The sequence below is a fragment of the Coregonus clupeaformis genome, chromosome 9 (genome assembly GCF_020615455.1).
Source record: "Coregonus clupeaformis isolate EN_2021a chromosome 9, ASM2061545v1, whole genome shotgun sequence".
NCBI classification, from domain to species: Eukaryota; Metazoa; Chordata; class Actinopteri; order Salmoniformes; family Salmonidae; genus Coregonus; species Coregonus clupeaformis.
The window spans coordinates 10,865,773-10,881,129 of NC_059200.1; the positions used below are offsets into that span (position 1 = coordinate 10,865,773).

Genomic DNA, 15,357 nt, shown 5'->3' on the forward strand with positions numbered 1-15,357 from the left:
ATTATTAGAGATGACTTGTAAAACAGACTAGAGCCCTCAAACTCAACTCTGGACCTCGAAGCCAGTTCCACTGCATTTTTTCATTGTTCCCTTCTAAAGGCGTCAGCATGCTTTCATTCGGCTGGTCGGCTAGGCGAACATAATGAGTGTTCTCACATACTCCCTTCACCTGAAAAACGAGAAGAAAGCCGCAATATTATTGTTTGTCCATTTTGAGATGCCGTAGCCAATATACACTTCCTCAAAATAGTCAGAATTAATCTAAGATAACTCAAGAAATCTGTCATTCATTTTGACGTTTTTGCCGAGGAGATCTTAGTCGCGCAATTTTACATCTAACTAAGATGTTTGGTGCAGTATTTCTCAATAACAAAAATTGCATGAAAATGAGTCGTCTTTCGTTGACAACAAATACTTTATTGAAGAATCCCTAGAGTTGACCAATCACGGACAAAGGGACATAGACTTCGGCTCCCAAACTTTGGCTGGCCTAGAGTAAAGATGTGTGCCCGAACAGCCGAAATAAATCCTTACCGAAGTCCGAATTGCGCGTTCATTGTCCACCATTCCTCCCAAAAGCCTGAGAGGACTGAGAGCCAAGCTTCCGGGTCAGTAGCTTCAGCCCAACATCACATATACACACAAACATACACCAACTGACACTCACAAGCACCTGGTTGACTGACTCTATTACTGTAGCTAAATTACTGTAGCTAAACAATGTTTTTATTTTATTTATTTATTTCATATTATGTATATCTCAGATAAGCTACCCAGGAAAGAGCTAAGAATAGTCCATATTAATATATGTAGCCTTATAAATAAGCTTCATGAAATCAGTAACTTGCTAACATCTGAGAACATTCATATACTGGCCATTTCTGAACTCACTTAGATAATTCCTTTGATAATACAGCAGTAGCAATACAAGGATATAACATCTACAGAAAAGACAGGAATGCCTATGGGGGAGGTGTTGCAGTATACAGTGCCTTCACGAGTATTCACACCACTTGACTTTTTCTACATTTTGTTGTGTTACAGCCTGAATTTAAAATGGATTAAATAGAGATTTTGTGTCACTAGCCTACACACAATACCCCATAATGTCAAAGTGGAATTATGTTTTTAGAATGTTTTGAAATTAATAACAAATAAAAAGCTGAAATGTCTTCAGTTATTAAGTATTCATCCCCTTTCTTATGGCAAGCCTAAATAAGTTTAGGAGTAAAACGATTCGTAAACAAGTCACACAATATGTTGCATGGACTCACTATGTGTGTAATAATAGTGTTTAACATGATTTTTTAATGACTACCTCATCTCTGTCTAGCAGTAAATTTCAGATACAGATTCAACCACAAAGACCAGGGAGAATTTCCAATGCCTCGCAAAGGAAATGGGTAAAAAAAAGCAGACATTGAATATCCCTTTGAGCATGGTGAAGTTATCAATTACACTTTGGATGTTGTATCAATACACCCAGTCACCACAAAGATACAGGCGTTCTTCCTAACTCAGTTGCCGGAGAGGAAGGAAACCACGCAGGGATTTCACCATGAGGCCAATGGTGACTTTAAAACAGTTACAGAGTTTAATGGCTGTGATAGAAGAAAACTGAGGATGGATCAACAATATTGTAGTTACTCCACAATACTAACCTAAATGACAGAGTGAAAAGAAGGAAGCCTTTACAGAATACAAATATTCCAATCAGTTTGCTGTTTTCAAAAATATTGCCATGGCCTTTTTCTTTATTAAAACAGAATTCACTAGAACATGTTTTCTAGCCAACCCAATTCATTTAAATGTTGAAATAATAGTTTAAGTGCACTTATCAGATGATAAAAAACATCTTTAAAAACGAGTCATTGGCTAGCTAAAAGTTTACTGAAAAGCTAGCTAACTAGCTGTTTAGCTGGCTAGCACACCCACAAACTCATTTTAAACATAATAACCAGCTAGCTAGCCCATTATCTTGTCAAACTATTAAATGAGTTGCAAGCCAGCTACAAGTGATGTCAAATAACAAGATATAATGTCTTCTACAGTGGGACTTGCACTGCAACATGCAGAATGCAAATGGCGCCGTGCTGAAAATGAACAACAAACGTTGAGGGTGATTTTCTCTAAACAGCTCATCAGAGAGACCTCCATTGTAACTAGCTAGCTGCGCTCAATTTTAACAGTTAATACACAAATTATACATCATTTTGAAGCTATGAATCTCCTCTTTCCAGTAGTGTATATAACTTCAAATGTGTTTAGGGGTCAATGTGACTGATTATGATTTGCCACTGGTCTTACACAAAGCTAGAATGACTATGTATGCGGATGACTCCACAATCTACATGTCAGCACCCAAAGCCAGTGAGCTCACTGAAATTCTAAATCAGGGAGTTACAGTCAATATCAGAATGGGTGATTAATAATAAACTGGTCTAAAACTAAAAGCATTGTATATGGTTCAAAACATTCTCTAACACCTAAACCTCAACAGGAGTTCTGTATAAAGGGTTGAGCAAGTTGAGGAAGTGAAACTCCTAGGTATAACACTGGATGGTCAATTATCATGTTCAAATCATATTGATAAAGATGGGGAGGGGTATGTCTATTATTAAAAGATGTTTTGTGTTTTTTACACACAAATCAACTGTACTCGTTGTTCAGGCTCTGGTCTTGTTCCATCTTGATTACTGTCCGGTAATATGGTCAAGTGCAGCAAAGAAAGACCTAGGAAAGCTACAGCTGGCTCAAAACAGAGCAGCACGCCTTGCCCTTAACTGCACATACAGAACTAACATCAACAACATGCATGCCAGTCTTTCCTGGTTGAGGGTTGAGGAGAGATTAACTGCTTCTGATCTACTTTTTATGAGAAGCATTACTGTAATGAAAATTCCAGATTGTCTGCATAATCAAAGAACATTCAGCTCAGACAACCACACATATCCCACAAGACATGCCACCAGGGGTCTCTTCACAGTCCCCAAGTCCAAAACGAATTCATGGCAACGCACAGTATTATACAGAGCCATGATCGCATGGAACTCCCTTCCATCTCCAATTACTCAAGCAAACTTCAAAATTACCTTTAAAAAAAGATCAAACAACATCTCATGGAACGGCAGGGACTGTGAGGGGTCACACAAACACACGCATACACAAACACACTCTAACACACACATACTTTTTTGTTGTGGTATTGTTTGATTATTATTATTTATTTATTTTTGTATTGTTTTTATATTGCTGTATTTAAAGTTTGTGTTACTGTCCTTGTCTATCAGTCTATCAGTGTTTTGTTACTTGTCATGTTTTGTGTTTTTTGTGGACCCCAGGAAGAATAGATGCTGCCTCTACAAAAGCTAATGGGGATCCAAATAAACAAACAAATAAAGAATCTCTCTCTGGGCTTAATGGCAGATGAGCGTATCTTCCCCCAGGCTGTTGCCTATAATGCATTACTCTCAGATAGAGGTTGGGTTGGGAATCTAATTCCAGGCATGCCCTCCAAGTGCCACTCCATGGCTGCAAGTTGTCTGGAGTATCTCTCAGAGAACATCATCAGTTTTTGAATTCCCGGCACAAGGCAAATTACATACTGTATGTGCTTCATTTTGGACCCAGTCAAGTATTTACTTAACGTTTTGCATGTTAAAGAGGAGAGAAACAGAGAATCTGTGAATCCAGCAGCACTCTCTGAGCCATCTATTTAAAACATAGGCTTCAGATGGAACACCTGTTTTACAGAGACATATCATCAAAGTTTTGGATGTAAAATAGTGATAAAACAACATTTATTCTGTTCAGCAAAGAAATGTGGCTGTCGAGATATACACTGCGTGTACAAAACATTAGGAACACCTTCCTAATATTGAGTTGCACCCCCTTTTGGACTAAAAGGTGTCGAAAGCGTTCCACAGGGATGCTGGCCCATGTTGACTCCAATGCTTCCCACGGTTGTGTCAAGTTGGCTGGATGTCCTGTGGGTGGTGGACCATTCTTGATACACACGGGAAACTGTTGAGAGTGAAAAACCCAGCGGCATTGCAGTTCTTGACACACTCAAACCGGTGCGCCTGGCACCTATTACCATACCCCATTCAAAGGCACTTAAATAGTTTGTCTTGCCCACTCACCCTCTGAATGGCACACATATACAATCCATGTCTCAATTGTCTCAAGGCTTAAAAAATCCTTCTTTAACATGTCTCCTCCTCTTCATCTACACTGATTGAAGTGTATTTTACAGGTGACATCAATAAGGGAGCATAGCTTTCACCTGGATTCACCTGGTCAGTCTGTCATGGAAAGATCAGGTGTTCCTAATGTTTTGTACACTCAGTGTACATTGAATTGCTTTTCAGTGGTGCCTTGCGTAAGACACACATTCTGCTGTGTATGGTCATTGCACCATATGTTATACATTTTTAAATAAAAGACAACACCAGATAAATTCCATAGGAAAAATTTATTTATCAATATGCAATATCAGGATTTCAAACTTGGCTCATGGAATTTCCATTCCATAGTAACTGGTTATGTTGAACACGGGTTGAAGCTGCGTGTGAATGAAAGGCTAAATATATGAACATGGAGCAGACGCGAAAAAACACAAATGCACTGGGATTGCATACATGTACATTGAAAATGATACTGAATCATGAACAGAAATAAAACGATGACAATAATGACTTACTGAGGGCAGGGAAAGTGAGCAACCAGTCACAATGAACAAGCCACTACTGTTTAAACTGTATTGAGTAGGAAAACTAAACCAAATAATGTAGATATTACTCCCAATAGCATGGAGTTGTCTAAGTTCACACACTTCAGCTATCAGGTTTCTAAGCACTGCTGTAATATTTTTCAACTGTGCGAGTGGCCTGGCCACCATACACAGCACAGCATAGGTTGGCTGAACTTGGCTGTGTGGCTGATAGCTGAGGAAATGTCTGGGGCTTGAGCTGCTTTCTCATTAGAGAGAGCCAGAGATAATATTGTGATAATCTGCAGAGGTCAAGAGAGCGTGTCCATTTCACCTTGAGGGGTGTCGAAGGACTGAGAAGTACGCTGGCCTTATTTATTTCCCAAAGTCGCAAGCTCAGCAGAGCTCCTCCGAGCATGATGCTTCCCATTGGACTCTCACGACTAGAGATGGAATTACTGTATCCTTGGTCCGTGAAACCATACAGAGAGTTTAGGGAAACTTGCACGGACCAATGCTCGGAATAATATACTGCCCTCAAGATGTCCAGAATAATGTACTGCCCATCTGACTATTTCTAATCAGCATGGGTAAAACATTTATTTTTTACCTTTGGAGCATTTGATATTACTCAGACTTATCTTGATCAAAACATCAAGGCATCAGGTATTTACTTGGTTGCTCACCCTACCCTGTTTTTAAGTTCACTAACAGTTCCTTCGATTTCAAGAGGTGACAGTGTCACATAGAAAATCTATTAAATGTATAGGAGAGTATCTAGCCCTTCTCTAGACTCCCAATCCAGTCCCCCACCCACCCACAAACAGTCTGTGAAAGCAAGAATGAAACTGAGGGGGAAATAATCTCTCATGTTGAATGTATGTGGTGAACCATGATACAATTTTCTTCTCTCCTTGCAAGGCCTGGCACTTAAACACACGCTCTAAGAGATTGTGTCACCTATTCTTGTCAATTAAAAAAATCAAGATTCATACAAAATGTATTTCCAAAAACACACCTATTTATAAAATTATGCATAAAAAAAGCTAATTTTACGTTCATAAATGGGGCTAAATTAAATGTAACTTTACAATTGTACTTTTTCACATATTTACATTATTTTAGGCCACTTAACTACCAAAACTAAAAACAAAAAACAAACAATAATAAACACGCAGTAAAGAAACATCACATATTACTTCTAGGACTACAGGGTGTTGTGTTACTGTGAATAACTGAAGATCACACAGTGGTGTACACATTATCCTAAACATTGTGAACATGACCATTGTGTAATAAACTATACCTTTACCCAATGACAAACAACACACAACAATAAAACAATGCTTGTTCAATAGCTAAAGAATTAGGATTCTGTTTGTCATCAGTTTGTCATTGACTTAATTTGAGCTTTATTCTTAACACTTTTTGATAAAACGTAGTTACAGTAAAATTGTGTTCAAAACAAACAAAATATGTTTAAAAAATGTCATGGCAAATCATGGTTAGAGTCATTTTTGTATATGTTGTAGACATAATTTATTTCTGTAATGTAGGTGATAATGTACAAGACACTTGGAATACAAAAGTAAATTTTTCAAGGCCGTTTTTGAGCGAAACAATGTTAATTTATCCAAATAAATCCAGACAAAAAGAAAACTAAAAAAAATAATCAAAAGAACAGTCAATCTGCTCTAACCCTCAAACCCTGTCTATAGTCACGTCCATCTAAATAACAGTGAATCTGCGCTCTTATCTGAAACAATGCCAACAAACTGGTGGCACATGTCCTGCTCTCGCTGCTAAACTTCTTAATAACTTAAAATAATCTCAATGTTATCAACATGAAAGTATGCCAGAGTAAATTCTACTGTAAATACATGAGAGTATCTATCTTGTTTCAAAATAAACACACACGACTAGACTATGGGACCCACTTAAGTATATGGAGATAAGATATTGAAACAGAAAACGTGTGATGATTCATGTTGAAAACGATTTGGTACCAGTGTAATCTTGCCTGGTCTTTGAAGATGCCAGGTGATAGGAATGGTAGTTCTCCTCCTGAAGACACCAGAGATGTTTTAGCGCCATCCCGTTGCGGTTGTCACAATGGTCAAACTCTTTAGGAATTTAAAAAGTATTTTTGTGAGTAGGAACAGTTTAAGATAAATATGTCCTGTATTGCAATTACGTTTGTACAACAACTTGTAATGTAGTAGAATCATCACTTACTTTAAGTGTTCAATCTGTACCTCTCTCGTCTGCGCTGTGTTTTTTAAAGGTTTGGTTTTCCCATCATAGCACAGCTGAGGAGAATAGAGCTGGTTGCCAAACTCTTTCCATTGTCATCCATTCTCCTCAAACAAGCTTTTATGGAGATGCACAACACACTTTGGACATTAACTGCATCCACTTCTCATTCTGAGCACCTGACTGATTCAGGCACCATGTCTATGTGACCATGAAGAATTCAGACTCAAACATGAATGTGGCAAACAATAAAACCATCCTTAGCTACATCCCTAGCATTCCACTGTCTCCGGGCGCAGAACTATCACTACAAATGTCATACTGTTCGGTGAACGCAAATCATTCCCTCCGAAGCCATCCAATTCTTCTGAGACCACGTCATTTAGGTGGGAGCAAAAGGCTCTGCTCCTTTGATAACATCTTAATTGCTTCCACACTTTTTTCTGCTCAAATAAATTTGATCTTGTTATTCTTTTTCACAAAGGGGAAAACTGGGAGCAAAAACCCTCGAGGCCGCTCAGACACAAAAGTGACCTGTCATTTTGAAACATAACCTTTTCGTTTTCTTTAAATTGATTTCAGTCATGATGACCTCTCACTGCAATTGAGTATGAGCTATTTGTCTTTCATTAATTCACATCCAGGGTGAGACACATTCGTTGCTAGTTTTTCCCCCCAACAGTTGCATTCCTGACTTTGCCTGTTCGGACACGCTTGGAGAAGTATAACAGGAGACACGTACTGAACACAATTATGGGACCTACATATGTAAGTGTTTTTGTTTTTTTATAACAGAAAGAGTGGACAACCTCAAAATAGCCATTAATGACACAGATCCTCCTACATGTGACAAAGTATCAGTAAAGGACACATGAAAATATTAATATTTACCATAATATAGTATGTATTAACTAGATATTCAGTAGAAATATTAATATTTACCATAATATAGTATGTATTAACTAGATATTCAGTAGAAAAGAAACACAACGTTGAAGGAGCAGACACTAGTGAAAAGGAAGCTACTGTAGGTGACTGATAAAAAACAATAGTGCAGGTAAAACACATTGTTGTGAAAGGGAAGTGTGTTTTGCTGTCATCACACTGTGCCTTTTTCTGTCTCTGAGCAAACCATGGAGGTTTCATTACAGGAATGGAGCCCATGAGTGACAGCCCTATTGCAAGGTCCTTTGTTTGTGTAGTATACCCTGTTTGCAACTTGTCTCCATTGTCAGAGTGAAGGCTTCTCTACACCATAGGCTTTACCATCTTACAGTCTTCTCAGACACACAGTATAGCAAAACTTGGGTGAATTCAAATTTCTAGCAAGAAGCAGGAAGAGAAGACGACACAAACCCTCCAAAACCTGACTTTGGCCTATCCGGAAACATAAAAAATGTTTCAACTACTGTGTCCATGACAACCTTTTTTTCATTTCTGTTCTTGTGTCACTATTTTGAACATCAAAAGTGTCTTTCAACATCAGATGGACAAGGTAGTAAAAGGTAGGCCAGAATTCTCCCCTACAGCAAACATCCTAGACATAGTCTTTGCCTCAGACCTTGTAGTAGATGTTGGCTGGGCTTTGCGCTGGCATCTCCTGGACTATATAAACCGGATGGCCATAGTCCCCGCTCACCTTCTCGTAATGGGGGCAGTAGTTGTTTTCTGTAGTCCGTAGCGGGATGATGATGTCACTGGGTTCGGAGCCGGCGTTCCCAGAGCACTTGGGGCTGGCCAGCGTGCTGAGTGACAGAGCGGTGGTCCGCTGCTGGGTGTGCTTGCGGTTCCTCTTCTTCAGCTTGATCAGCAGGACGATGAGGATGATGATGATCAGGAGGAAGATGACGCATCCCGCCCCGATGGCTGCAAACAGCGCTGGCTTGGAGGCAAAGATACCCTCCGCTGAGTCAGACGAGTCTGACTTGTTGTCCTGGTTCATGGTGTCTGTTGATGGAAGAAAAAAGGAATCAGTTAGCAGCAGGGAATGAACGAGCAGTGGTCTGCTTGGCAGACTGTCAGACAAAGCTGTACTGTTGCTGATCATGATAGAGGTGGAACCCTGCAAGTGTGCAAATGGGTTCTCAATGAGAAAAAAGGCTTCTTCCATTATTTCTCTGAATTGACTGAGTAACTAGGGGCTTCCTGACTGTGTGGCCTTTGTGAGCATGTGGGGGTGTCAGTTTTCCACAGATGATAGCTCATTTCTTCTTGGCATGCATCTTGAGAGCGAGGGGAGGATTAAACTGTGTATGTTTAGCCATATGTTAAAACTCCACATGAGGGGGTAAAGGAAGAGAAACTGTTTAAATGTATATTACCGGCTCGAGGGAAAAGAAAACACCAGTCTCTCATTAGACACAGAGGATGAGGACTGAGTCCAATTAGAGTGGCATGCCTATTTCCTGTGTGGTCCTGAAGCCTCCCTCCCTAACCCTCCCTTCCTTCCTTCACTATTTATACTCCACTGCATCCCAGCTTTGCCTGCCTGCCTGGAAGCACAGCTTCCACCGCTGCCTGCCTGGGAGCATAGCTTCCACTGCTGCCTGCCTGGGAGCACAGCTTCGAGGGCTGTCTGCCTGCCTGCCCTCCCAATGCTGCTGCTGCACAGTCAAACCGGAGGCTGCTAGCTGCGTTTACACTGGGGATGGAGGGATGGATTTTGCAGGGTAAGATGACCTTGATGAAAGGGGAAGGAAATCCCATTTCAAAGTTGGCAGATGAAAAACAACCAACTATTGATCGTACATGAGCCCAATGTGTGTGTGTGTTGAAGGCAATGGAGGTGATCAGTGTCTGTCGGTCCCCACTGCTTTTATTTTCCTGCTTGACAAAAATATGTTGAGTGAACAAAAGACTAGTTTGTTCTCGCTCACATTAATGAAGTCAAGACCACCTGCCAGTTAATAAGAGGATGTTTTCGTGACATGGAACATTAGTTTTCCTCAAGATCGTCTGAATGATTCTGAAACACTAGAATTATTCAAATGACTTCTGGGTGAACACATTTGCACACTTGCACCTAACTGTAGACCCATGCCAACACTTCAGAATGTTCTGAATAATTTATAGAAATCTATTCTGGCTATCTCTCTACCCAGTTTAATTTAGATGTTGAGCATGAATGACTGTACAGTACGTGTTATTTATCATGTGTTTTCCTCACATTCTACGGAGACCGTTTCTGCTTCCAAATAGCTTAATAGCGCAGGGAAAATGTGCATACAAATTAGGTTTAACCTCTTTGTATTACAGAGGCAAAACAAAAATTTTATATTTCTATCGATTGAATGATTGGCAGAAGGAAGCAGTTTCCCTTGTTAAAAGCATTTTTCTGCTACATTGAGAGCATGCTTAGTCCCCTCCTGTACTCCCTGTTCACCCACGACTGCGAGGCTGCACACGACTCCAACAACATCATTAAGTTTGCTGATGACACGATGGTGCTAGGCCTGATAACCGACGACGATGAGACAGCCTATAGGGAGGAAGTCAATTACCTGGCAGTGTGGTGCCAGGACAACAACCTCTCCCTCAACGTTAGCAAGGCAAAGGAGCTGATCGTGGACTACAGGAAACGGAGGGCAGAGCAAGCCCCCATCCACATCGACGGGGCTGTAGTGGAGCGGGTCGAGAGCTTCAAGTTCCTCAGTGTCACACATCACTATGGAATTAACATGGTCCACACACACCAACACAGTCGTGAATAAGGCATGACAACGCCTCTACCCCCTCAGGAGGCTGAAAAGATTTGACATGGGCCTTCAGACCCTCAAAAAGTTATACAGCTACACCATTTAGAGCATCTTGGCTGGCTGCATCACTGCTTGGTATGGCAACTGCTTGGCATCTGACTGCAAGGCGCTACAGAGGGTGGTGCGGACGGCCCAGTACATCACTGGGGCTGAGCTCCCTGCCATCCAGGACCTCTATACCATGTCAAAGACCCCAGCCACCCAAGCCATAGACTGTTCACTCTGCTACCGAATGGCAAGCGGTACCGGAGCGCCAAGTCTGGAACCAAAAGGCTCCTGAACAGCTTCTACCCTAAGCCATAAGATTACTGAACAGTTAATCAAATGGCTATCCGGACTATTTGCATTGACCCTTTTTTGCACTGACTCTCTTACACCGAATCTATGCACACTCACTGGACTCACACACTCACACATACTTACACTGACACTCCAACACACACACATACTACATACGCTCCCACACACACAAAACACACACACATGCACATTGATGCCACACACACACACACACACTTTCACACTCTTCACATACACTGCTGCTACTCTGTTTATTATCTATCCTGATTGCCTAGTCACTTTTACCCCTACCTATATGTACATATTACCTCAACTACCTCATACCCCTGCACATTGACTCGGTACCGGTACTCCTTGTATATAGCCTCGTTATTGTTATTTATTACATTACTACTTCCAATTTTTTGTTGCAAATGTTCTTACTTTTTAACTCTGCATTGTTGGGAAAGGGCTCGTAAGTAAGCATTTCACGGTGAAGTCTACACCTGTTGTATTTGGTGCATGTGACAAATAAAATTTGATTTGATTTACCGATGGTATCTGTTCTCCTCTGTCAAAGCAGGGCGATGTTTCAACACAACAAAGGCAAAGCATTGTACCGAATATCTCACAATATCTTTTCACTTTATAGCAGAGGGATAAACCTTCCAAAAGTATCCCTAAATGTTTAAATGCTGAAGTATTTGTAAGTTGAAACGTATCATTTTGGTCCTGCTGGCAGCTCTGACAATAAACCCATGCATATTTTGTCTGCTGTCCTGATTGGCTTTGGATCAGTTGTGTGCGTTTGGCCGCGTTCAGCTGTGGAGCTGTGCAGACAGGCATGATAAACCATCGACCTTTATTACATTCCTCTTCACCCGAGGTATGAGAGCTCTCGGGTAAGTCAGACCCAACAGGTTGTTATGGCGGAGCTCTCCTTCCTTCTATGCAGTTAAAGGAATAGGACAGAAACAAAAGTTCAAAGAAACACACATCAAGAAAAATGACTGCCAAACCTTCACATTGAAAGAAAACCCCACTGTGGGAGACTTGGCAGCTGTCCATGATCAGAGGGAAGGCCACTTTTTCCAGAACATCTGATTTTATTTTGTCCTGCAGCAGAGCCAGAACCATTGGGTCCAAATTACTTTCTAAACCTATATAAACTTCTGCATTTTCTGCCTCCCTGTAAAAAAATACCATTCTAGTGACTGAAACCCTAGCAAAATAAATACAAATGGATCTATCCAATGTGCAGAAATCCTGCTCTTTATCTGCGGCTAGATCTCAGCCTAAATTTAAATTGTAAAGGTTTAAAATGTTCATTGCCACACTTGAGCACCGTGTCTATCCACATTACTACTCAGCATAATTAAAAAAAGTGGATCAGTGTAACTTTCTCAAACCAAAAGGGAAAAATATAATATGTTTGTGTGTGTGTGTGGCGGATGTTGTGGAGCATTGTACAGAGAAAATGCACTAAGAATGGTTTCACAGTGTGGGATACAGTATTGGAAGCAAAACCATTACCTTTTGGCATTGAACGTTACAGTCAAATCTTGAACACTGATAATAAGGACTAGAGCACAAAACAGGGAAACGGGTCATACTGCGGCAAATACTCATTTTCCCACAAGTCTAAGCATCCTCACCTTTGTTGCCTGGCTCCCCGGCCCCACCACTGCCCCCCTTCTTCTTATTTGGGCTGGTGGTTGTCTCCTTCCCAACTTTTTCCTCTTGGCTGGGCTTCTCTGTTATCACTGGGTCCGGTACTACCGTGTTCGGGTCTGCAATTTGGACGAAGAAAGTCAACAAAGTTAGATTCCAATGTGAATATTGTACATGCTGTTGGTCCTTTTAGTATCATTTTCCAATAATGATTTGAAATGGGGTGAGGAATGGGAGCCATAGTAATCAGTTCCTTTGACCCCAATTTCATGTCATAATTAAAGCCAATTACTATAAAGTTTGAGGCATGACAGTCTGTCCTATACCCTCCCAAATGAAGCTATAAAAAATTATGTAACATCTCCTGCCAAAAAGGCATTAGTCACTTTTTGCGGTAAGACTTTACTTGACACTTAGCGTCATAACACGTTATGACACGGTCATAACCATGTCATAATATGTCATAACAGCTGACATAACTTGTCATAACCTGTTAATTGGTCATAACACTGTCATGCCATATATTTAGACCTGTTGTGACATACAGTATATTGCATTATTTTATGGCTGGTTATGACACCTACATAAGAGTGTAAAAACCCACAAAACCTACCACGGTAGTTATTTGATGGCTAGTTATGATGCCTACATAAGAGTGTCAAAACACACAAAACCTACCACACAAGGCAAAACATTCCATTACACCATAGCCTACGTGTCAACAGTATGTTTATGTTTGTTTTTTAGTGATCATATTAAATCATTGTAATTGCGCACACATTGATGTCAGACATGCAGCTTCCCAAATGCTCTGTTGCTGATGACTGGGATGCATGCAGGAGCAGATTTCAGGAGCAGGACAAGACACCCTCTTTTTGACTGATGACTGATATAAGTGCATGTGCGTGATAGGCCTATCTGGCTTATATGATTATGATGGTCATAATGCTTCTTGACAGTTTCATAAAGTGTATTTTCTTAGTCCCAAGTAAAGTGACACAGGTTGGTCATAATGTTTCTTGACAGTGTCATAAAGTGTATTTTCTTAGTCCCAAGTAAAGTGACACAGGTTGGTCATAATCCTTTATGACAGTGTCAGATTTTCTATAAGTTATTTAAAATATGATGAAAAAAACATGGCTGTAAAGAATTCATTACAATAACAAAGGATTTTAGAAACAAACTTTCAAACGAAAGGAAACTTCTTAACAGGGAAAACAATAATTTGAATAAATGTGGGTTTTGACACTCTTATGTAGGTGTCATAACCAGACATAAAATAATGCAATATAATGTATGTCACAACAGGTGTACATATGGGTCATGACAGTGTTATGACCATATTATGACAGGTTATGTCAAGTTATGTCAGCTGTTGTGACATATTATGACATGGTTATGAGCAGTGTTAAGTAAAGTGTTACCCTTTTTGCATTGTTCCCCTGAGTGCCATCAATGCAAAAGCATAAGGGGAGTAGTCTGAATACACTGGCATTAAGGGAGATTTCATTGACTGGGAAATCATTGAAGTGTACATCAGAGGAGGTTGGTGGTAGGAGCTATAGGAGGACAGGCTCATTGTAATGGCTGGAATGGAATTCATGGAACAGAGTCAATGCAATATATAGAACAGAGTTTCCATATGTTTGATGTGTTTGATACCGTTCCATTTATTCCATTCCAGTCTCTACAATGAGACTTTACTCCTCCCACCAGCCTCCTCTCGTGTACATATGCTGTTTTACTGCCCCTCCTCCCAAGATAACTTTGAGATCTTGGAATTATTTGACTATAATAGTTTGTAGAAAAATTTGTAAACTAAATCAAGTAAACAAGTAGAAGTTAAATGTCCAATTGTTCTATTTTTAGAATGGCATTTTTAAGAGCCCAGATGGAGGTTTAGCTGGGCATAAAATAGTATGGAGGTTTAGCTGGGCCTAAAATAGTGTATAAGTGATCATACAAAATATTAGTTGAAGTCGGAAGTTTACATACACTTAGGTTGGAGTCATTAAAACTAGTTTTTCAACCACTCCACACATTTCTTGTTAACAAACTATAGTTTTGGCAAGTCGGTTAGAACATCTACTTTGTGCATGACACAAGTCATCTTTCCAACAATTGTTTACAGACAGATTATTTCACTAATAATTCACTGAATCACAATTCCAGTGGATCAGAAGTTTACATACACTAAGTTGACTGTGCCTTTAAAGAGCTTGGAAAATTCCAGAAAATTATGTCATGGCCGTAGAAGCTCCTGATAGGCTAATTGACATCATTTGAGTCAATTGGAGGTGTACCTGTGGATGTATTTCAAGGCCTACCTTCAAACTCAATGCCTCTTTGCTTGACATCATGGGAGAAGTAAAAGAAATCAGCCAAGACCTAATTGTAGACTTCCACAAGTCTGGTTCATCCTTGGGAGAAATTTCCAAACGCCTGAAGGTACCACGTTCATCTGTACAAACAATAGTACGCAAGTATGAACACCATGGGACCACGCAGCCATCATACCGCTCAGGAAGGAGACGCGTTCTATCTCCTAGAGATGAACGTACTTTGGTGCGAAAATTGCAAATCAATCCCAGAACAACAGCAAAGGACCTTGTGAAGATGCTGGAGGAAACAGGTACAAAAGTATCTATATCCACAGTAAAACGAGTCCTATATCGACATAACCTGAAA

The 15,357-nt window shown here is 40.2% G+C and overlaps 1 protein-coding gene across 1 annotated transcript in view; it reads right to left on the bottom strand.

The window, feature by feature from the left end:
• Positions 1 to 4,459: 4,459 nt before the first annotated feature.
• LOC121573728 (ephrin-B1) overlaps positions 4,460 to 15,357 on the bottom strand; it is a 74,084-nt gene continuing 63,186 nt past the window's right edge. The window contains exons 4-5 of the mRNA XM_041885922.1: positions 12,654 to 12,788; positions 4,460 to 8,911 (exon numbers count right to left, since the gene is read on the bottom strand). Of these exons, the coding sequence (XP_041741856.1) occupies positions 8,520 to 8,911; positions 12,654 to 12,788 (527 nt within the window). The 3' untranslated portion in view covers positions 4,460 to 8,519. The remainder of the gene's footprint in view (positions 8,912 to 12,653; positions 12,789 to 15,357) is intronic.